Source organism: Scyliorhinus canicula, chromosome 2 (assembly GCF_902713615.1).
Source record: "Scyliorhinus canicula chromosome 2, sScyCan1.1, whole genome shotgun sequence".
NCBI classification, from domain to species: domain Eukaryota; kingdom Metazoa; phylum Chordata; class Chondrichthyes; order Carcharhiniformes; family Scyliorhinidae; genus Scyliorhinus; species Scyliorhinus canicula.
In genome coordinates, this window is record NC_052147.1 from 222206263 (window position 1) to 222232311 (window position 26049).

At 48.9% G+C, this 26049-nt stretch overlaps 1 protein-coding gene across 1 annotated transcript in view; it reads right to left on the minus strand.

Annotated features, from left to right (window-relative positions):
- Positions 1 to 26049, minus strand: part of pla2r1 (phospholipase A2 receptor 1) — a 208688-nt gene that overhangs the window by 82614 nt on the left and 100025 nt on the right. The window contains exons 11-14 of the mRNA XM_038789643.1: positions 18182 to 18351; positions 17756 to 17967; positions 16589 to 16734; positions 1499 to 1583 (exon numbers count right to left, since the gene is read on the minus strand). Of these exons, the coding sequence (XP_038645571.1) occupies positions 1499 to 1583; positions 16589 to 16734; positions 17756 to 17967; positions 18182 to 18351 (613 nt within the window). The remainder of the gene's footprint in view (positions 1 to 1498; positions 1584 to 16588; positions 16735 to 17755; positions 17968 to 18181; positions 18352 to 26049) is intronic.

Here is a 26049-nt window from a genome sequence, read left to right on the forward strand (position 1 = left end):
AAAAATGAGGCCAGTAAAATTCACTGGCATGATTTTTCCACCGCCTTGCGCCCGGCACCAATCCGGGCGCACCACAGGGGAGACCCAAATGGTGGTGCCCGGTGTGGTGATATACATTACTGTAAATACACAAGGGGTTCATGAAAATACACATAAACTAGATAGACACTAGAGGGAGCACCAGAGACATGACACACAGACATTCAACCAATAGGTCAGTAAGATAGGACACGACCAATGGGCATTCACAACACACACAGAGGTGACACAACCACAGGGGGGCATTACACCAACCCATATAAAAGGACACAGCACACTTGATCTTCCTCTTTCCAGTGGAGACACTCAGTGTGTACACAGGGTTTATTTGAAACATATCACATCCACCACCTGGATTGTAGCAGACTGGTTCGTCAGCCTGAGTAGCTATAGGATGATTAACAGGAGAGTCGAATGCAAGTCGGAGAATTGTTAAGTTTAATAAATGTGTTAAAGCTATCTCCAAAAATCCATCCTTTCATTAAGTATGGAAAAGATTGGAAAGACATGCTGCAGATGTGTAGCAGACGAAACAGTGAGATAGGTTAAATTTCTCAACTTATATTACTGAAGAGCAACCACATCAACACAGTAATCACTAAGCTCTGATGGAAGATTTGTGACCTGAACGTTAACTCTGGTTCCCTCTCCACAAATGCTGCCTGATCTATTGAGCATTTCTAGCAATGTGCTTTTATTACAGTAATTAATATGATATAGGAAGTGATCAGTGAATGGACTGTCAAGTAGAAAAAAAATTGGGTTCCATAGTGACATCTTGATCTGGTGAAAATGTACGGAATAGGTTTAGAGCAAGAACCACATTCACAAAGCACTATAAAAGAGGAAACAGCACCATCAGGAATATCAATGCAGTGCGACAGGGTGGCGCAGTGGTTAGCACTGCTACCTCACAGCGCCAAGGAACCGGGTTTGATCCCGACCCCAGGTCACTGTCCATGGGGAGTTTGCACATTCTCCCAGTGTCTTCGTGGGTCTCATTCCCACAACCCAAAAGATGTGCAGGTTAGGTGGATTGGCTACACTAAATTGCCCCTCAATTGGAAAAAAATAATTGGGTCCTCCAAATATATATATAAAAAGGAATATAAATGCAAACATTACATTAAAATATTATGCTGTATTTCATTCTGAAGCAGTTCTATATGGCTTTGAGGATGCGAGAGAAACATTTTGGATAAGTTCATGCTCTTTCTTTCAGTTGTCAACTTTTTTGTTGTTCTCTTCCCGAGTTGTCTGCTTTTATTTCATGTTTCCAGTGTCCTTGGGTTATTTTTTAAACCACTATCCCTTGAAACAAGGAAATAAAATTCTGGTAGGATCAATCATTGTTCAAACTTCTCCATGCATGCAGAGTAGTAAAAAATGGATGCAACGTAAATTGACTGGAAATATGCTGGAAATTTAAATGGCCTATAAATCATTTAGAATTACTTACTGCACTGCCATCACTCCAAGCCCAGGAGCCAGCAGAAGCAGGATTTCTTTTGCTAAACCCAATCCAGAACCATCTTTCTTCTTCCCTGGAATATAAAAAAAATTTGAGGCTGACATTTTCCCCAGTTCATTTTATTTGCACTGTACTGCCTCTAAAAAATCTTGGTGCTTTGCCTCTGGAATTGATATTCAGCAGACCTCAGCCCATTCACAGCCACTTTCCAAATAAAATTATGTGGTTGTACATATGCATCCAAATACATTGGGGGTGGGGGGGCACTGAATGGATTTTCCACTCACGTTTTCAGGGGCGGAACATTTTGTGCGAGTTCCAAAACACCTTTTAAGGCCGCAGAATTTCCCGTTGCGATTGTCGCTGCACACCACCAATGACATAATGGATATCACAAAGGTGAACGGCGGGATCCCCATTTGGATGTATGTACATATAATTAACTGGACTTTCCACCTGTTCTCCCCCCCACACTGCCCCCAGGACTGCCTGCTAGTACTGCATGGGCAGTGCCAGGGGACAGCGCCTGCGCGGGGGGGGGGGGGGTTGCATGGGTGGGTGTTCAGTAGCGGGCCATTACCCCCAACACCTCACCCTTTTCCCACCGCACCTTGCCATGCAAATCGCAGAAAGTGCAACACCTGCCCTTTTAGCTCCTCTTTGCTCAACATCCAAGGGGCTAAATCACACTTTTCAGATGAGGCCAACGCTTCACGTGCACCTCCTTCAATCTGGTCTATTGCATTCACTGCTCCTAATGTGGTCTACTCTAAATGCAGACTGGGTGATGGCTTTTCAAAGCACCTTTGGTCTGTCAACAAGCAGGACCCAGACTTTCCTGTTGCTTGACATTTCAACTCACTATCCTGTTCTCACGTCCACATGTCCATCCTTGGCCTACTGCAATGTTCCAGTGAAGCCCAGCGCATACTGGAGCAACAGCAGCTCATCTCTCAATTAGGCATGTTACAGCCTTCCATTCTTAACGTTGAGTTCAACAACTTCTCTCTTCCACTTTTGTCCCTTTTTTATTTTGATCAATTTATTTTCATTTCTTCCATCGATCAGTTTTTCCATCACCATTGTGCCCCATCCCCCCTCCCACCCCACGAGGGCCATCTGTTCCCTGTTGCAAGTTGGCCTTTGACACACTGCTTACCCTTGTTCTGCCGTTAATCCAGTCATAGAATCATAGAAACCCTTCAGTGCAGTAGGCCCATCAAATCTGCACCAAGCCTTCGAATGAGCACTCTACCCATGTTTAGCCCCATGACCCCATAACCTAACCTGCACATCCCTGGACTCCAAAAAGCAATTTAGCATGGCCAATCCACCTAACCCACACATCTTTGGACTGTGGGAAGAAACCGGAACACCCGGACAGGGCCGGCTCAAGGCACCGGCAACTCGGGCAGTCGCCCGGGGCGCCATGTGCTAGGGGGCGCCAGAGACTCGGATCCCGCGCATGCGCAGTTGGGCAGGTGCCAACCAGCGCATGCGCGGTGGCCGCCCTCCCCCAGGGCGCCCCCCCCCCGCTCGGTCCGCCCCCCCCCTAGGTCTGCCCCCCCGCCCCCGGGTCCGCCCCCCCGCACTCGGGTCCGCCCCCCCCTCGGGTCCGCCCCCCCTCGGGTCCGCCCCCCCCCTCGGTCGCCCCCCGCCCCCCCCCCTCGGCCCCCCCCCTCGGCCCCGCCCCCCCCCCCCCCCCCCCCCCCCCCCCAAGGGCGCCGAAGTTCAGCTTGGCCGGGGCGCCAGCAACCCTAGGGCCGGCGCTGCACCCGGAAGAAACCCAATCAGTCACGGGAGAACGTGCAAACTCCACACAGACAGTGACTCAAGGCTGAAATTGAACCAGGGCCGCTGGCACTGTGAGGCAGCAGTGATAACCACTGTGCCACTGTGGGGCCCCGTTCATTCTGATCTTTTAATGTGCCACTATCAGCACCTTTCTTAGTCTCAATCACCACCATTTCATTCCCTTTGTCCTTTAGTCCATGACATCTTTGTCAATCTTCACTTATCGTTGGCCCTCTATCCAGCCAGCCCCAATGCTCCCCACATAATAAAATATAATATAAAATATAAATCTTATCCTATCACACCCTATTTTCAGTTCTTTCTAGCTTTGACAAAGAGTCATCCAGATTGGAAACATTAGCTTCTTTCTCCACAGAGGCTGCCAGACCTGCTGAGATTGTCCAGCATTTTCTGTTTTTGTTTCAGATTCCAGCATCAACAGTAATTTGTTTTTATCTTAGTGCATTATAATGATATGAGAATAACACACAGGCAACATTTTGATATGTTCCTGTCGGGAACTATTAACTTTAAAGAAGAAATCCAAACACCCAGCAATATACTGGCAGAACTATGCTGCATAATTTCATGTTTTTTGACAAAAAACAGATATTGCACAAATAAGGAGAAATTAAAAAAGCAATCACCATTAACTTAACTCTGCATCTTATAATAACTTAAGCTATGAACTCAGTTCAACATTTTACTCACAGTGCAGGAAATGGGACCAGATGCGACCTCGGCAGGACGTTCCCCACTGAGGTCTCAGATTGCAACAAAGCCCCTTTAGATAGCGTGGCAAAACACCCAGCTAAACGCACTCGACAGGGACTCTATTGCAATTTGGCTAGATTAGACCGAAGTCTCACCTTAGAGAGCTACCGGTCAATCTGATTTGCCACTGCTCTGTAGTCCCAGCACGCCAGAATTGAGCACTGGCTGTTGCTAGAACTACAGCCATTCCCCGAGGAAGAAGAATCATGAAACCTGGACTCAGATGCAAGTCTGATATTTTGTATTGGCCTGGCTTGGGGGCCCCAGTGAGCAGGATGAAGGGGATGGGAAGCTGAGTTAGAGAGGCCAGAGGAGAGGTTAAAGGCTGGGAACAGTATAGCCCCTAAAGGAGTTATCTCCCTCTTGCCTGTGATGTACCATCGATTGCACGCGAGGCGAGTGATTTACCAAAGTCTGGCTTTAATTGACTAGAACACAGCTCTGCGATCGTCTACAGTGGAAAGGGACGATCGTCAGGCGTCTGGGCATTTATACCTCGTTAATAGAGGCGTGGTCAACTCAGCCTCTCAGCCAATTGGTCGAGAGGCACATGACCGACCAGGGCCAATGGTAAGCCGACGTTCTGGCCCAATGGCAGACGAGTATGCAGATCGTATCACCACATTCACCCCTTACGGAGAAGGAAGCCTTACGGAGAAGGAAGGTGGGGGGGGGGGGGGGGTGTGTGTGTGTGAACGAGACCCAGGGTGGGGTGGGGGGGGGGGGGGGGAGAACTGGTGATATGAGTAGCCGTCGGGAGAATAATTTTCTCTCCGTACCCTTATTGAATTTGGGGGCTTGCCACTGGCCCAGACATAACGATATTTACAAAAAGAAAGTCCATGGGGCTGTAGAACTCTAGAAGGATTCGATCAGTCTTTTGGTGGTCCTTGACGTCCTGGCCGAGCGCCGCAGTGGAGGAGTTGTCGTCAGATCGGCTGATGGTCCTGCTGATGTCCTGGAGTCCGGGAGCGATAGACTTCGAGTAGTCTCCGTCACCTGAGCTGGCCGCGGAGACGCCATGGATGAGGGATGGGGAAGCTGAGTGGGGTGCTGGGGTGAAAAAGGGGAGGGGGGTCTGTGGTGGGGGGGGGGGGGGCGCACGCCGGCGGGTGCCAGGTCCCGGAGGGAGACCGTGTCCTGCCGACCGTCGGGGTACTCCACATACGCGTACTGCGGGTTAGCATGGAGTAACTGGACATGCTCCACCGACGGGTCGGACTTGTGCACCCGCACATGCTTCCGGAGCAAGATGGGCCCGGAGGTGACCAGCCACGTCGGGAGAGGGGATCCGGAGGACGACTTCCTGGGGAAAACAAGAAGACGCTCATGAGGTGTCTGATTAGTTGCAGTACAGAGGAGTGAGCGGATAGAGTGCAGTGCATCGGGGATCACCTCTTGCCATCGGAAAATAGGGAGATTTCTAGACCGGAGGGCCAGTAGTATGGTCTTCCAGATGGTACCATTCTCCCGCTCGACCTGTCCGTTACCCCGGGGGTTATAGCTGGTCATCCTGATAGAGGCGATGCCCCTGTCGAGCAGGAATTGCTCGTCGCTCATAAATGAGGACCCCCGATCGCTGTGTATGTACGCGGGGTAGCCGAACAGTGAGAAGATGGAGAGCAGGGCCTTAATGACGGTCGATGTGGTCATGTCGGGACAGGGAATGGCGAAGGGGAAGCGGGAGTGTTCGTCGATAACCGCCAGGAAGTAAATGTTGCGGTTGTTAGAGGGAAGGGGCCCCTTGAAGTCAATGCTAAGACGTTCGAAGGGGCGGGATGCTTTGATCAGATGCGAGCGCTCGGGGCGGTAGAAGTGCGGTTTGCATGGAGGGAGCGGAGGCGGTCTATCTGCGCGCTGGCGCTGGTACCGTGGGACAGGGCATCAGGAGGCTCATTGAGCTTCCCAGGACGATACAAGATATCATAGTTGCACGTGGACAACTCGATCCGCCACCGTAAAATCTTGTCATTTTTGATCTTGCCCCTTTGTGCATTATCAAACATGAAGGCTACTGACCATTGGTCTGTGAGGAGGGTAAACCTCCTGCCGGCCAAATAGTGCCTCCAATGTCGCACGGCTTCGACTATGACCTGGGCTTCCTTTTCCACAGAGGGATGGCAGAGTTCGGAAGCCTGGAGAGTTCTGGAGAAGAAGGCCATGGGTCTCCCCGCTTGGTTCAGGGTGGCCGCCAGAGCTACCTCTGATGCGTCGCTCTCGACCTGGAAGGGGAGGGCCTCGTCGATGGCGCGCATTGTGGCCTTTGCGATGTCCGCTTTGATGCGGCTAAAGGCCTGGCAGGCCTCCGTCGACGGCGGGAAGGTCGTGGTTTGCATGAGGGGACGGGCCTTGTCCGCGTAGTTGGGAACCCATTGGGCGTAGTATGCGAAAAACCCCAGGCAGCGTTTGAGGGATTTGGGGGTATTGGGGAGAGGGAGTTCCATCAGGGGGCGCATGCGTTCGGGGTCGGGGCCTATCACTCCGTTACGCACTACGTAGCCGAGGATGGCTAGGCAGTCGGTGCTAAACACGCATTTATCCTTATTGTACATGAGGTTAAGGAGTTTTGCGGTTTGGAGGAATTTCTGGAGGTTGGCGTCATGGTCCTGCTGGTCGTGGCCGCAGATGGTGACATTATCAAGATACGGTAAGGTAGCCTGTAATCCGTACTTGTCGACCATTCGGTCCATCTCCCGTTGGAAGACCGAGACCCCATCTGTGACACCAAACGGAACCCTAAGGAAGTGGTAGAGGCGCCCGTCAGTCTCGAACGCGGTGTACAATCGGTCACTCGCGCGGATGGGGAGCTGGTGGTAAGCGGACTTAAGGTCCACAGTTGAGAAGACCTTGTATGTCGCGATCTCGTTTACCATGGTAGAAATACGGGGAAGAGGATACGCGTCCAGTTGCGTAAACCGATTGATGGTTTGGCTATAATCGATGACCATCCGGTTTTTCTCCCCCGTCCGGACCACCAGCACTTGGGCTCGCCAGGGGCTGTTGCTGGCCTCGATGACCCCTTCCGTCAGCAACCTCTGGACCTCGGACCTGATGAAGGTCCGGTCCTGGGTGCTGTACCGTCTGCTCCGTGTGGCGACGGGTTTGCAATCGGGGGTGAGGTTAGCAAACAGGGAGGGAGGGTCCACTTTGAGGGACGCGAGGCTGCAGACAGTGAGGGGGGGTACGGGGCCGCCGAATTGAAAGGTCAAGCTCTGCAGGTTGCACTGGAAGTCCAGTCCTAGGAGTGCCGGTGCGCAAAGGTCAGGGAGGACAAGGAATTCATAATTTTTAAAAACCTTCCCTTGGACCGTGAGGTCCGCGATGCAGCACCCGGTGATGTGGACGGAGTGCGAACCTGAGGCTAAACCGATTTTGCGTGTTACGGGATGGACAGGGAGCGCGCAGCGTCTTACCGTGTCAGTGTGAACGAAGCTTTCCGTGCTCCCGGAGTCCAGCAGGCAGTCCGTCTCGTGGCCGTTGAGGTGGATCAGCGTAGTCGTTTTGGCGAGCGTGCGTGGATGAGACTGGTCGGGTTGAATGGCCGCGAGCCGTGGAGAAAATCTGTCGTCGCCGTCCGAGTCGATGCTGGAGGGACCTTGCGTGGCAGACCTGGAAGTCGGTGGCCAGGATCCATATGTGAGGTGAACGGCCGCGAGCCGTGGAGAAAATCCGTCGTCGCTGTCCGATTCGATGCTGGAGGGACCTTGCGTGGCAGACCTGGAAGTCGGTGGCCAGGATCCACATGTGAGGTCTGTTCCCCAAGATGGCGGCGCCCAGTATCCGCACGTGGGGTCGGGGCCCCAAGATGGCGGCGCCCAGGACCCGCACGTGGGGTCGGCAGCCCAAGATGGCGGCGACCAGGAAGCCCCCGTGGCCGCTGGTGGCGGAGCTAGCGTTGCCGGCGCTGCGAGCTGATGAGGTGAGGCGCGCAGGCCGGCTCCAGGAGGCGAGCCGGGTGCATCAGCTGTGGGGACGCGCAGGCCGGCTCCAGGAGGCAAGCCGGGTGCATCAGCTGTGGGGACGCGCAGGCCGGCTCCAGGACGCCGGTTAGGTGTAGCAGCTGTTGGGACGCTCAGGTCGGCTCCAGGACGCCGGTTAGATGTAGCAGCTACGGGAGGAGGTAAGGCGCGCAGGCCGGGTGCGGGGGGGCGGGGGGAGCAGAGTCGCGCTGCGGGCAGGCAGGGACCGGGGGGGCCCGGAGAGGCGAGTCGATCAGGCGCCGGGGCCCGGGGGTGGGGGGAGCAGAGTCGCGCTGCGGGCAGGCAGGGACCGGGAGGGCCCGGAGAGGCGAGCCGGTCGGGCGCCGGGGCCCGGGGGGGAGAAACGTGCGGGGCAGTCTGGCAGAGGCCTGGAGGGGCCGGGGAGGTGCGCTTGTCGGCCGGCGGGGCGCGAGTCGGGAGCGGCTGGAGGGGCCCTGGGGGAGTGAGAGAGGCACACAGGCCGTTCGCATAGGGGGGGGGGGGGGGAGAGAGTGCTGTGCAGCTTCCAGAAGCGCTGCAGCCAGCGTTTTGGCCTGGCAGACCGTGGAGTAGTGGCCCTTCTATCCCGCAGCTCTTACAGAGGGCGGAGCGGGCTGGGCAGCGCGAGCGTGTTTAGCGTACCCGCAAAAGTAGCAGCGGGGCCCCGCGGATTTATCGGGGCGCCCCGCGGCACAAGCCTGAGGGAGGCTGGGAGCGGCGGGTGGTTGGAGGGAAGCGTGCCAGGAGGCGGCCTGGCCAGGGTCATAGGTGTGAGCGCTTAGATCTGCGACCTCCAGGGAGGCGGAGAGAGTCAGCGTCTCCGTTAAACTGAGTTCGTCTCTTTCCAGCATCCGCTGGCGGATCACGGGAGACAGCATCCCAGCCACGTAAGCGTCTCTGATGAGTAGCTCCATGTACTCTGTAGCGGACACCGCTACACAGGCGCAACCTCTCCCCAGGGCATAGAGGGCCCGGGCGTATTGGTCTAGAGACTCACCGGGGACCTGCTTTCTGGTGGCCAGCAGATGTCGAGCGAATACCCTGTTGATCGGTTTGATGAATTGTCCTTTTAGCTTTTGTATAGCATCATCATAATCCGTTTCCTCTTTGATTATTGCGTAAGCGTCAATACCCACGCTGGAGTGGAGGACGTGCAGCTTCTGTGCCCCGGTGGGGGGGGGTGGTTGTAGATGCTAGGAACCCTTCGAGGCAAGTCAGCCAGAGTTTGAAAAGTTCTGCAGAGTTCGGAGTTTGCGGGCTGATGCGGAGGCATTCGGGCTTGATGCAGAACTCCATCTTCAAAGTCGTAGTCAATTAAATTGATGTACCATCGATTGCACGCGAGGCGAGTGATTTACCAAAGTCTGGCTTTAATTGACTAGAACACAGCTCTGTGATCGTCTACAGTGGAAAGGGACGATCGTCAGGCGTCTGGGCATTTATACCTCGTTAATAGAGGCGTGGTTAACTCAGCCTCTCGGCCAATCGGTCAAGAGGCACATGACTGACCAGGGCCAATGGTAAGCCGACGTTCTGGCCCAATGGCAGACGAGTATGCAGATCATATCACCACAGCCTGACCGAAGCCCATGCAGTGAAAGCTGCATCCCTCTGTCTTCCCTTGCCGCATGTAAAATGCGACAGAAGCAGAATGAGGCCCTTAAGTGGTCAGCGTAAAATGGGAGACAGGTTGGGGTGGAAGGCAGGTCACCAGCTTTAGTTCACAAACTCCCTACCTTCAAATACACCAGTGGGGAGGGGTAAAATCCAGCCCCTTGATTCTGGGGAATAATATGAATAAATCCAATTTCCAACAAAGACGTACAATGCTACCCACACAACAAGCACCATTACCAACCTCAAAGCAAATGCTCTGCTGTTTATGATCTTATCTTTATAGCTTTAACCACAAAGTCAACATGGCCCCATCCTTTGATTGCTAATCAAACTGCTATTACCGTACCAGCCTCCCTGGACAGGCGCCGGAATGTGGCGACTAGGGGCTTTTCATAGTAACTTAATTGAAGCCTACTCGTGACAATAAGCAATTTTCTTTCTTTTCTTCTTTTAATCACCTGAATTTTGTTTACCATTGAACTTACCTGTACATTGAAAAGTTCCAATCCCCAAACTAAATGTTATATTCCTAAAATGTGAGGATTATGAACCAGATTTTTGCAATTATATAATTTAGTTCCTAACATTTTTACCAGGGCAACATATGTCCTGGCACACAATGTTGCAATGGCATTTGGCAGTGATTTAAATAGTCTGATGGGAGTAATATTGATAGAAGGCCAATTGATGTCGACCTCATTTTCTTTTCAAAGTAAATCATTTTCTTCTGCAGGTAAGTTATGTTGTTGCATATTTCTCAGGCCCACAGCAATGAATTCCCTCCCTCCCCTTCTGGATAAAGATATTAAAATAAGGCTGTTCCAAGAAATCAGCCGAGACAGAATCATAGAATAATGCAGCAGAGAAGAAGCCCTTCGGCCCATCGAGTCTGCACCGATGCATGAAAAACACCTGACCTGACCCCATTTGCCAGCACATGGCCCAAAGCCTTGAATGTTAGGATGTGCCAAGTGCTCATTCAGGTACTTTTTAAAGGATGTGAGGCAACCCACCTCCACCACCCTCCCAGGCAGTGCATTCCAGACTGTCACCATCCTCTCGGTAAAGAGGATTTTCCTCAAATCTCCCCTGAACCTCCTGCCCCCGACCTTGAATTTGTGTCTCCTCGTAACCGACCCTTCAACTAAGGGGAACAGCTGCTCCCTATCCACGCCCTTCACAATCTTGTACACCTTGATCAGGTCATCCCTCAATCTTCTCCGCTCCAGTGCAATCACATCCTTCCCATAATGTAGCAACCAGAATTGCACACAGTACATCAGCTGTGGGCTCACCAATGTTCTATATAACTCCAACATGACTCCCTTGCTTTTGTAATCTATGCTTCGATTGATAAAGGCAAGTGTACCATATGTCTTTTTCACCACCTTATTAACTTGCCCTTCTGTCTTCAGACATATATGGACAAACACTCCAAGGTTCCTTTGTTCCTCAGAACGTCCCAGTGTCATCCCATTCATCGAATATTTCCTTATCACATTACTCCTTCCAAAGTGCATCACCTCACACTTTTCAGGGTTAAATTCCATCTGCCACTTTGCTGCCCATTAGACCATCCCATCTATATTTTCCTGTAGCCCAAGACACTCATCCTCACTGTTAACCACCCAACCAATCTTTGTGTCATCCGCAAACTTACTGATCCTACCATCCACATAGTCGTCTATGTCATTTATATAAATGACAAACAGTAGGGGACTTTAGAAGCTAGCTATTTTCTAACACACCTGATAGGTAAAATAGGTAAAAATGATAGGTAAAAGATAGCTATTTAGCATTAAGCCCCGAATCTATTAAATACCCATTTTAAAACTCACTCATAACCTCAGGTCATTTCAAAACACATATTCAGCATAATTCATTTCAAAACATAGCTTCAACGGAACACAGAAACAGCACAATTCATTATAGATTAAAACAGTGGGCTGGATTCTCCCCTTCCCGGCGGGGCGGGGGTTCCCGGTGGGATGGAGTGGCGTTAACCACTCCGGCGTTGGGCCGCCCCAAAGGTGCGGATTTCTGCGCACCTTTAGGGGCCAAGCCCTAACATTGAGGGGCTAGGCCCACGCCGGAGTGGTTCCCATCCCGCCGGCTGGCGTGGAAGGCCTTTGGCACCATGCCAGCCGGGGCCGAAGGGACTTCGCCGGTCGGCGGAAGTCTGCGCATGCGCGGGAGCAACAGCGGCTGCTGACGTCATCCCCACGAATGCGCAGGGGAGAGGGTAATTTCCGCGTCGGCCATCGCGGAGGCTATGGCCAACGAGGAAGGAAAAGAGTGCCCCCACGGCACAGGCCTGCCCACGGATCAGTGGGCCCCGATCGCGGCCCAGATCAAGCCGCGCCCCCCCCCCCAGAACCCCGTCCGCGCCATCAGTCCCGCCGGTAAGGGAAGTGGTTTGATTCACGCCGACACGACCGGCATTACAGCAGCGGGACTTCGGCCCATCGCGAGCCAGAGAATCGCCGGGGGGGAGGGCCTCTGACCGGCGTGGCGCGATTCCCGCCCCCGCCGAATCTCCGGTGCCGGAGACTTCGGGAGATGGCGGGGGCGGGATTCACGCCGGCCTCCGGAGATTCTCTGACCCGGCGGGGGGGTCGGAGAATTCAGCCCAGCTTTCTTATTCAGCTAACAAATACATTTGCAAGATAATGTGACACTAAGCACTCCAAGGACAGGGCAACTCCATGACAACAGCATAGCAATGGTACAGTAACCTAAAGGAGTTCTTGTCCTAACAGTCAAGTCAGCAAGAAACCATTTTAAGCCGCTTGCGATAATGGCACCAAATCGCATTCCATAACACATATAAGAATTCATTTATTTCAAGTTAATGTTGCACATTAAAGACAGACAGCTAACGGTCAAATCAAACTTATTTGATTCTAACTCAAACCAATTAAGATTACATAGGGGTGTAGATAGATGGCTAAAGACTGATATGATTTAGAATAACCATGATAGATCGTATGGCCATTTTCCATTCCGGAATCAATTTATACTTTGATCTAACTTACTCGCTGTCTATCTTTCATACTTTCACTTTCCAACTCTGTCTCTTGAAGTAAATGCAAGCTGGTTTGCAGTAAGCAAGAAAATCATTTCTGTATTATTTGAAAGTTATATTGTCGACAAATTGCTTCTCTTTGAGTCCTGTTGCTAACTGGACTTATGAGAGAATAAGATTTAAGTGATTCTCAATTGTAATCAACTAGAGTCAATAAAACAATTATTATTTGCACTTGAGAAGTCTTAACTCAAATTTCTACTGAGTTTTAGTGTTCGCAAGTGCCACTAGATCTGCATGGTAGATCTCTACAGGGACCCAGCATAAAGCCCTGTGGTACGCCACTGGACACTGGCTTCCAGTCACTAATGCACCCTCTGTCTCCAACAGCTAAGCCAATTTTGAATCCACCTTAGTTACCCTGTATGTCCAGACCATATCCCGAGGTACTTTCTCCTCCTCATCTGAGGAGATCTGTTGCTCTCTCATATCCTCCTGGTCCAGCTGATCTCCCTTCTGCAGCACCAAGTTATGGAGTACGCAGCAGACCACAATTATGTGGGCCACCCCAAGGGGACTGTATTGGAGAGCACTCCCCAACCAGTCCAGGTACCAGGACTGCATCTTGAGCAGCCCAATCGCTTGCTTGGCCAGCAAGCACCGACGCATAAGCCTTGTTATAGCGAGTCTCTGCATGTGTCCACACTGGCGTCATCATCCTCCTTGAGGTATCATTGCTCCTGTTGCTGCTCTCCCTCAAAAACATCTGGAATCTGCAAACGCTCCAAGATATAACGGTCAGGGACTCCTCTGGAAATGGGCACTTAACTGCATTATGCACCTTGTGCGGTCACAAACAATCTGGACATTGAGGGAGTGGAATTCTTGGTGGTTCATGAATGGTACCACATGACACCATGGAGACCACACAACCATGTGGGTGCAGTTGATCACACCCTGTACCTGGGGCATGCTTGCTAAGCAGGCAAGGTCCATGGCCCTGGTGTCCTGGCTCATTTGCTCCATGTTTATATACATGTGGGCCCTTGCATAAAGGACATCTTTTACCTCAGTTATGCATTTGTGTGCGGCTGACTGGGAAATGCCACACAATGAAATGAGCCGCCTGTATAGAAGTTCAGGGTGGCGGAAATTTTAAGGGCCATGGACAGTGAGTATCCTTCCATTCCGAGTGGTGCCAGCTCTTGCAGGACCTGGCAAAGGTCGTCCAGTGTGTCCTGGAACAGTTGTAGTCTTCTCCGGCACTAAAGCTCGCACATCTTCAGTTAGAAAGTCCAATGTCGGAAGAGCCTTTGCTGGTAGTATCTCCCACGAGGCTCCGCCATCTGTGGTGCTGCTCCCAGAAAAACTTTAGGCCCAGCCTACCACTCATCTACTGGCCGCTAGTCCTGGCCACGCACAACATCACACCAATGTCTCTGTTGCTGTTCAATTTCTATGAGTAGAATGGCCAACTCAACTGACTCCATGATTCTCCAGAATCATGAACTGAGAAGAGGAGAAAGTGCGCGTTGAGGATTCTTGACAGAGCCCTGACCCTCAGCCCTCCACGCCTCTGGAGCATCCACCCACACACTTACTGTGCACCTCTCGATGAAGCCTCATACCCTCCCCTCTCACACTATAGCCACTTCCCCACAGTTGTCCCTCTCAACTCCATCGGGATGAGGTGTGTGGAGCCACAAGAGTCTCAGTGACACTTTAACCCTGGCGTTAGGTGGAATGGTAGTTGAGTGGATGCATGGGACCACCATTTGCATCCTCACGGGGGGCCTCAAAGGTGCTCCCCATCATGAACTCGAAAGGGGTGCGTGATGACAGACATCAGCATTACGACTTGCATAGTGGTACACGTTAGTCATCTGTGTAATGTTACTGCTTGCATGAGCATTGGAGTTCAGTTCTTGGAGCCAACACTTCCAAAGGGTTAAAGAACTTGGTTCCAATCAGTGGCACTGATGTTTAACTCTACAGATTTTATTGGAATGATGTGGTAGTATTTCAGGCAAATAACTGCCTCTTGTGGCAGACGAGGCATAGCTGGTTCAAGTGAATCCTGAAATTAGCATGACAAGCATATCCCTAGAGGGCACCCTCATGCTCCCAGGTCACAAGGGATGCAGAGTCGCCAAACCTTCCATCAGTCACAGCCACCCTCCCAAAACTAATTTTTCGCAATGAAACTCCACTGACAAGTGGATTTGAACTTCCATGCAGCTGAATGCCTTTGTTCATGCAGTGCTGCCTGAGTGTGGGGTTCAACTTACACTGCAGTTGGTGGTTGGCACTGCTGCCTCACGGCGCTGAGGACACAGGTTCAATCCTGGCCCCAGGTAACAGCCTGTGTGGCGTTTGCACATTCGCCCCATGTCTGCCTGGGTCTCACCCCCACAACCCACAGATGTGCTGGGTAGGTGGATTGTCCGTGCTAAATTACCGCTTAATTGGAAAAAAATAATTCGGCACTCTCTTAAATTTATGAAAAAATACTTACACTGCAGTCAACCTCCCCCTAGTGAGAGGGTCTTCATGCCTCATGGTGCAGGGATGCTACACATTTCCTGAGTCTCCGACTTTGCCCTTGCAGTCTGGCCTTTCATGGACCCCACCCAGGTACCTCACAGTGAGCCCCAGTGCTGACCCTCTGTATTCTCCTCCCGCCACCCACTTTCCAGCTCCCACTGAGGAAGGGCACTCCCTTGGTGCTGATTTGAGCACAAGCCCAGCAAGGAGCACATGGAAAACGATGCCTACATGCCAGTCTTCAGACCCCCTTAAAGCAAAGGGTGCACCAACTTGAAGGGAAGGTATGGCCTGCGAGTGACCCTTCTCCCAAGATTGAGAGAGTGAACCCCACCCCCAGCCCCAAGTTGAATTTATCAGTTCTCTCCAGTGCACCCTGAGCATTTAAACAGCCTGGAGGGTGATGGCTGACTGAGCGATCACATCCGAATTTGCTCAAAGGTGAGGTCGCCATGTACATCTTTAGATAAACCTGATGTAAATGTCACCATTGTGACGTCACTCGGGTACATGCTGAATATTCAGTGAGGGGGGGAGGGGTGCAAGTTCCGGGGCTAGTGCTCGCTAATGGCATGCTAATGTATTAAAATGAGGCTTTGGGCTCTTGCGGCATGTTTTGCATTACTCCGCCAGTGAGGGGTTTGAAAATTGGAAGTCGAGATCCCGGCAAAGAGAATCATGATGCAGGGATTCTCGCCAAATTTTCCGACCGCATCGCCGTTCTCATGGATGGCTAAAATCAGGCTCAATAATCGTTATGTGGGTGAAAACTGAATGAGGAAGAATCCATAATTCTTCTTTCAACTAACAGGGTATCCGTTATCAAAAATAATTACCTAAAGAAAATTTAATTACCACAAATTAAAACTGTTCTGTCAACTAAAGTTGCAATAGTCCTCTTTCACAAATCAGTTTAGAGTTAAGCCTTTATGGAGAGACAATTATTTGTAAATTAATTTTATCACTGAATTAGTATGAGTTGCGGTGTAGTTTGTTAAAGGAAATTCCACAACTATCAATTTTGTGAAATTCATAAAATGCAACTCTCATATATGCAAATTAAATGATTAAATACAAAGTTGTCCAAAAGCAAAATACAGCAGATGCTGGAAATAAGAACAGATAATGCTGGGTATACTCAGAAGGTCAGGCAGCATCTGTGGACTGAAAACGAGAGTCAACATTTCAGGTCAATTAACTTTTGTCAGAACTGTCTGAAAGCCATCAATGAAAAACATTAACTCTGATACTCTCTGAACAGATGCTGCCTGACCCAAATATAAATTTATGTTCTGACTTACAAAAAATCCAATAAAGAATAACTGAATTTCTATATTTCATTCAAAAATAACACCTCATGTTTACCTGGCAAACATCCATCCCAAAATTTCATTCAGAAAAACTTCCTCACTGTAGTGACTGAAACTTGCAAGGTGGGCTCCAAATGCTTGACAGAATTCTTCTGCTTCTTCCCAAGTTCTCTTCTTTAACACTTTCTCATGATGAAATATCTTTGAACAGAAATTGGACACAAAAAAAATCACAGACCATTGCCAGACATGCCACAACTTTAGTCTTGCCACAAAACTGCAATGGATGCCTTTGTGGCTGACTTTATCTTCAAGATGTGGGGATGCTGGGACGCCCACATTTATTGCCTATCCCACAATGTCCCGAAGAAGGTGTCACGTAGCATTCTCCTGCATTGTGGCAGTTCCCAAATTCCCTATCCATCCTCTCCTCTAATGCTGCTCGTCTCCCTCCTTCTTTTTCTTCTTCCCACTTACTCTCCATTTTCTTTTATTTTCCTCAATTTCCCTTCTCCGTCCTTCCTCCCCCACCCCTAGAGTTTGCTGAAGATAACCTTCTTCAATTCCCTCTGGTAACTTGAAGCACCATGACATAAGAAATCTAATAAAAATTAATTGTAAAAATACAGCCAAATTAAACTTAGTTTCCTAATATAGGGGATTTTATGATTATTTCTTATTCATGAAAATGAACAATATAGTAGAATATTACATTTACTGTAAGTTACTTTAGTTGGCTACCAATCATAAAATGCTCGCAGGTTGATGGATGTGAAATAATCTGTGAGGATTACAATTTGATTTAATATAACAAATTGTTATATATTTTTTTATAAATTTAGAGTACCCAATTCATTTTTACCAACTAAGGGGCAATTTAGTGTGGTCAATCCACCTAGCCTGCACATCTTTGGGTTGTGGGGACGAAACCCATGCAAACATGGGGAGAATGTGCAAACTCCTCACGGCCAGTGACCCAGAGCTGGGATCGAACCTGGGACCTCGGCGCCGTGAGGCAACAGTGCTACTCACCATGCCACCGTGCTGCCATGACAAATTGTTATATTATTTCCTTATTCGCGCTCTATCAAGATCAGAATTAAATTTTAGTGCTATTTACATCCTCTACAACCGAGAATAGCAAAGGTGAAAGCAAAAGATGGGAAGGAAACATGTTTGCTTATCTTTTACCGACAGTCGATTTGAAAGTAAATCCTTTCACCTTAAAGCAGTGCCGGAGATCCGACCTCGATTCCCATCCAAAATGACATTTCGATCTACCCTTTATAGTCTGATCAGGAAAGGATTCTGATCGGGCAGCAGATGCAGCTTTTTGCTCACACAAAGACATCGCTTTGAAGGTTTTACAATCTTTAACTTCCCAAAGGTTACGAGATTTTCCTCTTGCCAATGCAACGCAGCCACCTGAATGAGCTGGAAAGCAAAGAAGGCAATCCGCAGAAGATATGAAACAACTATCCAATGTTATTTTCTCATCTACTCGAAAATTCAAATAAAAGTTCCAAATCCTGAATTTATTCTTCCCTCTTAAATAGTAAAACAGAAACTTACAAAAGATGCAAAATAATTATGGTTAAAAGTAAATAATAAATTAATATATTTTGAAAACATTGTGTTTTTAATCTACCTGGTTGATTTTTATTCCAATTTGTGAAGGAAACTGGTACATTCCTATAATTTGTTGTTAGCCAGGTATATTCATCTGTGTGGTTCCTATCCTGAAGACCTATCCACAAATGCTTGTTTTCTTCTCCAGCAAAATGACTGATCAGACTGTTAACGAAGGCTTGTTCAAACCTATGGAAATGGTAAAACTACAAAATGAAGTAGAGAAACAACCAGATTTCATCATGACTGTGATAGCCACAGGGATTGGCACAACATTTATTCACATTTCTGCTATGCTGACCTCCAATGCACTTCAAAATCTGTCCAATACTGACAGGTTCTTCACATTAATGGCAGAATTTCATAACTATGGTGCAACTTGGAACCTCACAATTAACATGCACAATTTGTCTTTCCTAATTTAGGGCTTATCTGGGCACCAAGAATGTATGTACCCATCATAAATTCTGTAATTCCACAAGCAACAAAAAACAACCATTAGTTTGTTAATTCAGGCACATGTTAATGAGATAAATAATGAAGAAGTGATGAGGGTAGATCAAATTGGCATTACTGCGATGAACAGCTTAACTCGTATGGGGCCTTTTATTTCTCACAATTTGATCTGTTGGCTTATGAAAATACAACGGTACACATGTTTTAGATACATTTGGTAGTAAAATGTTTCTTTCTAAATGTGGGAAAGAAATACACCGCTCTAATGCATCCATTCTTTAATGGAAATTTGGGCCGCATTTCCAAATCCGGTGAGACAGGAATGGTCGGGAGAGAGCTCCACTGAGGAACATGGCGGGATTCCAGCCTCCCATTTTTGCCCCCTGCCATTTTTATGAGGGTGAGGTAGGAGCAGGCTATGGAACAGTCCTGCTCCTATTAATGAGGTATCTAGTATCGCTGTGGGCTGATTCAGAGCTTGTTGCCAGTTTATTTTCTTCCATTTTCTGAGAGGAGGCTGGACTTCAACAACTGTCAGGAATAAAACCAGCTCAATGGTGGCAGGGGCACAGGGCCATGTAGTAGCCTTTACGGGGCCTATGTGGTGGGGATGATTATCTTCCCCATGGACCTTGCAGAGTACAAACTCCCCCGCTAGGGGAGGGGGATTTCTATTATCCGTCAATCGGGAAGGCACTGACCAGAAGGGGAGACAGGTTTAGTAGGAAAGTGGGGGAATCATGCCTGGGAAAGGGGAGGCTGGGGATGTCCTTGAGTGTAGCACCAGTGGTGTCGATGGTGGGATCCTGGAGAGGAACTCAGTGTACTGGTAATAGGAGGGTACAGTCACTGTCAGGAATGGGATGGGATAGGATGGCAGGTCCAGGTTGGCAGTCTGGTAGGTGAAGGTCTCATCGAGGGGGATTAAACAGGTAACTTGGGTAACGAGAGGGGGCAGGGTCAGGGTGGGCATGAGGGTGTCGGTTCTGAGGGGTGAGAAGGCATGTGGAAATGTATCATGATAGGGCCCAGGGTAATAGAACATTTAAGGGTGACAGGATTAGGATTTGTTTATTGTCACGTGTACCAAGGTACAGTGAAAAGTATTTTTCTGCAAGCAGCTCAACAGATCATTAAGTACATGAAAAGAAAAGGAAATAAAATACATAATAGGGCTGTGGTAATATGCATCACTGTAAATACACAAGGGGTTAATGTAAATACACTACGACTAGGTAAACACAAGAAGGAGCACCAGAGACATCATGACATGCAGACATACAGCTAATGAACACACAGAATAGGACACGACCAATGTCAAGACACCCAGAGGTGACACTACCACAAGGGGGAATTATACAACCCACATACAAGGACAGGGCATACATGCTCTGTCTCTTTCCAGAGGCGACACTTAGAGAGTAGGACAGGGGCAAATCAGAAGCATCACACCCACCACGTGGCTTAGAGCAGATTGGTTAGTTAGACTGAGTCACTATAGCAAGATTAGCAGGAGAGTTGAACTCATAGAGAACTATGCTAATGGTTCAATAAATCCCACTGAACTTACTTCAAAGTCTGGAGTATCTTTTGGACAAAGCTGCATTGAGTTGCAGCCTGTGTTATCCCAGAGTACATAACACAACATAGTACCTGTAGTGCCCGTTGAATCTATATAGTTCAACTCAGCCAGATCCGTAACTACCAGCAACAGCACCCAGGCAAGATGATCGAGATTCCGGTTTCTCAGCAGCTCAGGTACTACGGCAATCTCAGTGCCAACTGGCGTGCATTCAAGCAGAGATTTGAGATTTACATGGTAGCATCCGACCTTGATGGCGTGGCCGATGCTGAAAAGACAGATCTTCTACTCACCATTGAGGGTGAAAGTGCAACAGAAATCTTCAACTCCGTCAAGTACTCCAAAGGGAGTACTTCAAGAGAGACTTCCAGACAGTCCCAGACAAGTTTGAAAACGACTGCGAGGTGAACACAACAGAAATCGGTAAAACTGGCGCCTATACTCGCAACGAGGCAAAGGTAGGCTTGCAACAGAAGCAAACGGCAATTTTGATTGGCAGCCATCTTGCACAAGGAGCCGCACATGTGCAGTTCCGAGAAGACGCGAACCGGCGAAACACTGTTTTGTGCATGCGCGAGTAGCCACGCATGCGCAGTTGCAAAAAGAGAGCACAGTGAAGGAAAAGCGATCTGCGCATGTGAAATCCATTCCTACACTCTACGTCACAAGTGTCATGACATCAGAAGCCCCCGGACCACGCCCACATAAAGGGGAAATGTCCGAAAATAGTGAAAAAAAAATTTAAAGTCAGAAAACACAATTCTTTCACCTGGAACGACAACACAATGCCTGAACTTTGACCAGTAGCTGAAAGTAACCTCCGCAGATCTCTGCAACAAGCAGTTAGCATCACCCTAAGAGATGATTTAGTCCTTGAAGACTACGACTCAGACGATGATTTCATCATTGGACGTGGCAGCCTTAGTACCAAATCCGAACCGCAACGAGATGTGTTGCACATTGAAGCATCCGACACAGTCATGGCCGGGTTCTTCGGATTGGAGGATCCTCAGCCCAGCATAGACGACATCCCGACCCATGAGTACAGGATTCTGCTGCGGCCTAAAGCCAAGAGACAGAGAGTAGTACAAGCTCACGGAGAGCGGCCTGATGCCAAGAGAGTGGTCCACGCACCATGAAGAGTCCCCGACTCCACACACAGAGCGATGAAAGACTCCTCAGCGAGACCACTGCACGTCTCCACAGAGAGAACACAGATCGACTCCACAGCGAGACCACTGTATGACTCCACACAGGGAACGATGCTAGACGCCACAGAGAGCGATACAAGCCTCCACAGCGAGCTCATCGATAGACTCCATGATGGAAGCAATGCAAGACTCCAGAGCGCAGTCCTTGCATGAGCAAGACCATGAAGGTCTAGCAACCTTATCTGAGCAACCAGCAGCAGACGATGCAAGTCTGCCATGCTCAAGTGCACAGCAAGATGACTATGACAGTCTACCCAGATTACTTGAGTCACCAGAAGAAGACTCTGACAGTCTACCCAGCTCATTTAACCGACAAGGAGACACTGAAGGTCTACCCACCGTATGTGCGACAAGTGACAGAGGCTTCACAATTCTCATTCAAGATGTGCGGCATCTCAGCGAGACTGATAGATCTCAGCTAGTATGTACAGAGGCACTTGACAATCAAAGTGAGGCTACTAGTGACTCCAGTGACACTACGTTAATTCAAACCTCATCTACTCAAGCCTCTCCACAAGAACCTGAAATGACTCCAGACAGGGAGCATCAAGAAACCAAAGGTGATTCAGGTGAACCAGAAAGTGCTCCAGACGGGGAGCATCGACAAGCCAAAGATGATTCAAGTGAACCGGACATGACTCCAGACCGGAAGCGCTGAGGAATCAGAGACAGCACGCTCAATGCAACAGCAGATGCCACAAAGGACACTGGCACAAGTAACTTTGTGAAGGACTCGAATTCTCCACTCAGAGTGGTAATTGAGCGCAACAGACAGCAACAAAACCTACAAAAACAACAACAAAGACACCAACAAGAAGCGTACCAGAGGCAACAAACACAACAACAAGCACGTCAATAACAACAATGACAGAGAAGGTGAAATGTGCCCTAAGGGGATCAGTGCAGGGGTTTTTCAGGAGGTGGCAGCCATTCCTGGATGGAAGGGAGGGGGGGGGGGGGGGGATGTTTTGTTGTTTTGTACTAAAGGGACGGGCATAGTTGTTCTGTGCCAATGTTGGGCATTAATTAATTTCCTCTTCTGTGTATACGCGGGGGGGGGGGGGTTCTGTCCTGTCTATTGAAGGGACGGGCAGATGATTTGGGGGAATGATGGGTGTTAGTTTATCTCTTCCGCTGTGTATGCGTGGGAGGGGTGGGACTGTTCTTTCTGTTGTTTGTAAAAAAAAATTCTGTCTTTTTGTTGTTGGTATTATGCAAAAATTTGAATAAAAATTATTTTAAAAAACCCCCAAAAAATAGATAAATAAATAACAACAATGACAACAATAGAACAACAACTGTTATGAGATGGTACAACTCTGCCCATGAAGGACAATGTTACAGCTCAGCTCAGAACAATGGCGAGACTGCAAACATACCATGTCGTGTCAACGCATCTTACCAATTCATGCTTGCTACACTACGGACAAGCAAAACAGCTTTCAGGAAAGATGTCATCAAGAATTGCTGCCACAAGCATAAAAAAGAGTCCACCTCAGATAATGAAGTGATTTGACCATTTGAACACCTCCTGATGACTTCTTGGTTACGTAAACACCAGGACACTGACAGCGTTCACAAGGGAATGACAACATCAACATCGACACTTCCATAATAGCACAAGAAAGCCACTCGACCGTGTAAATTCATGAACTTTGGACTCATAACTATTATTTGTTATTGTATAATCCTCAACATCACCATAACTATTATTTGGTATTGTATAATCCTCAATGTCATCATAACTATTCTTTAATCTTGTATAGTCATCACAGTCATCATAACTTGTACATGTCATCACTTATTTACCTGTTTTTGTTCAACTTTTCATTGACACTTTACAGAAAATATGTAACATGATAAAAGGGGGGATGTGATGATATGTGATCTAAATACACAAGGGGTTAATATAAATACACTATGACTAAGTAAACACTAGAGGGAGCACCAGAGACATCATGACATGCAGACATACAGCTAATGAACACACGAACAATGGGCAGTCAAGACACTCAGAGGTAACACTACCACAAGGGGGCATTACACAACCCATATACAAGGACAGGGCATACATGCTCTGTCTCTTTCCAGAGGCGACACTTAGAGAGTAGGACAGGGGCAAATCAGAAGCATCACACCCACCACGTAGCTTAGAGCAGATTGGTTAGTTAGACTGAGTCACTATAGCAAGATTAGCAGGAGAGTCGAACTCATAGAGAACTATGCTAATGGTTCAATAAATCACACTGAACTTACTTCAAAGTCTGGAATATCTTTTGGTCAAAACTGCATTGAGTTGCAGCCTGTGTTATTCCAGAGTACATAACACAAGGGCAACACGAAGGTACACAATTTAAATAGGTAACAACGGCATCGGTTGAAGCATACAGGGGCGTAATGTCAATGAGGTCACTTCAGAAGAGGGTCATTTAAGAGTCTGGTAACAGTGGGGATGAAGATCTTTTTCAGTCTGTTTGTGCGTGTTCTCAGACTTTTGTATCTCCTGCCCGATGGAAGTTGGAAGAGTGGGTTTGCCGGGTGGGAGGGGTCTTTCATTATGCTGCCCGCTTTCACCAGAAAGCGGGAGGTGTAGATGGAGTCAATGGATGGGAGGCAGGTTCGTGTGATGGACTGGGCAGTATTCACGACTCTCTGAAGTTTCTTGCTGTCTTGGGCCGAGTAGTTGCCATACCAGGCTGTGATGCAGCCAGATAGGATGCTTTCTATAGTGCATCTGTAAAGTTGGTAAGAGTTAATGTGGACATGCCGAATTTCCTTAGATTCCTGAGGAAGTATAAGGCGCTGGTGATAGCATTGACATGGGTGGACCAGGACAGATTTTTTGAGATGTGTACCCCAAGGAATTTGAAACTGCTAACCATCTCCACCTCGGCCCTGTTGATGCTGACAGCTGTTTGTACAGTACTTTGCTTCCTGAAAGGCAGCACAGAGACACAGTGGTTAGCACTGCTGCTTCACAGCACCAGGGACCCGTGTTCAATTCCAGCCTTGGCCGATTGTGCGGAGTTTGCACATTCTCCCCATGTTTGCATGGGTTTCCTTCAGGTGCAACGATTTTCTCCCACAGTCCAAAGATGTGCAGGTTTGGTGGATTGGCCATGCTAAAAATTGTCCCTTAATGTCCAGGGATATGCAGGTTAAGTGCGGTTACGGGGATAGGGCTGGGGGCGTGGGAGCCTGGTTAGAACAAAAGACCATAAGAACATAAGAACTAGGAGCAGGAGTAGACCATCTGACCCTTTGAGCCTGCTCCGCCATTCAGTGAGATCATGGCTGATCTTTTGTGGACTCAGCTCCACTTTCAGGCCCGAACACCATAACCCTTTATTCCTTTATTCTCCAAAAACCTATCTATACCTTGAAAACATTTAATGAAGGAGCCTCAACTGCTTCACTGGGCAGGGAATTCCATAGATTCACAACCCTTTGGATGAAGAAGTTCTTCCTAACCTCAGTCCCAAATTTATTTCCCCTTATTTTGAAGCTATGCCCCCTGGTTCTGCTTTCACCCTCCACTGGAAACAACCTGCCCGCATCTATCCTATCTATACCCTTCATAATTTTATATATTCCGAATACTACGAGCATTCAGGTAAAGTACTCTTATGTTGGCTTTTATACCTCCATTTTGAATCTTAGGGTGCACTTTCGGAGCGTTGGTGCAGGCCCAATGGGCGGAATGGCCTCCCTTTGCACTGTAGGGATTCTATGACATGCACCACTTTTTCAAACTGACCTTGGCCACAATGCTAGTCAGTCAATGAGATTCCTCAAAGGCGGAGGGGGGCTCATTTTCTGTGGGTGGAGTTCAAGTTCAGCACAACTGATCAACCAAAGGGTACTCTAATAATTACGAGACAGCTGGATGTCAAATATGCTCAGTTGTTTTCTCCTCTCCATGATGAAACCTACATAGCAGCAGGTTTGTTCCCGACTCCTGTGTCTCTTCACATCGGAATCCCAGCAAGGTCGAGAGCTGGTGTTCATTCTGTGCCTCTTGCCGTCAGTGGCAGGATTGGAGACAGTGAGGTGGATGCCTCCAAAGGCCGATGTTGGGCAGCCAATTAGTAACTCCAAATCTCCATCCGCCTGGTTGAATGATCTTGGCTTACAGGTGCTCATGTGGCAAGTCTTTCTGTGCTGCCAAGGCAATGGTCTCTCTTTAGAGTCTCGAGGGTAGTAGAGGATTCGGGACAGTGTCAGATGGAGGCTTCTTGCACATAGCTCTAATCACCCTGGTCACAGATCAATGTCTCTATATGCAGACATGGATGAACAGGAAGAACACCCATATCTGGCTCTCCTGAATGTCCTTTGCCTGGAAGGGGTGGGTTAAAGATTATGGGCGCGATTCTCCACACCCGCGGAAAATTGCGAAGTCGGCCGTGAAAACGGCCCGACACGGCCCCGTTCCCGACGTATTCACGTCCGAGAAATGGGCTAGGAATGGGGCCGCGTCAATCACGTGCGCGATGACGGCGGAATGCGACGACGACACGAACACGCCCACGTGAGGCCGCCCGATGCCGTAAAAAGGCGCGGGCGAGCACAGAAACTGTAGGCCAGGATGTCGGAGCTCAGGAGAGCAGCCCCGCGATCCGTGGAGGCTGATGTGGT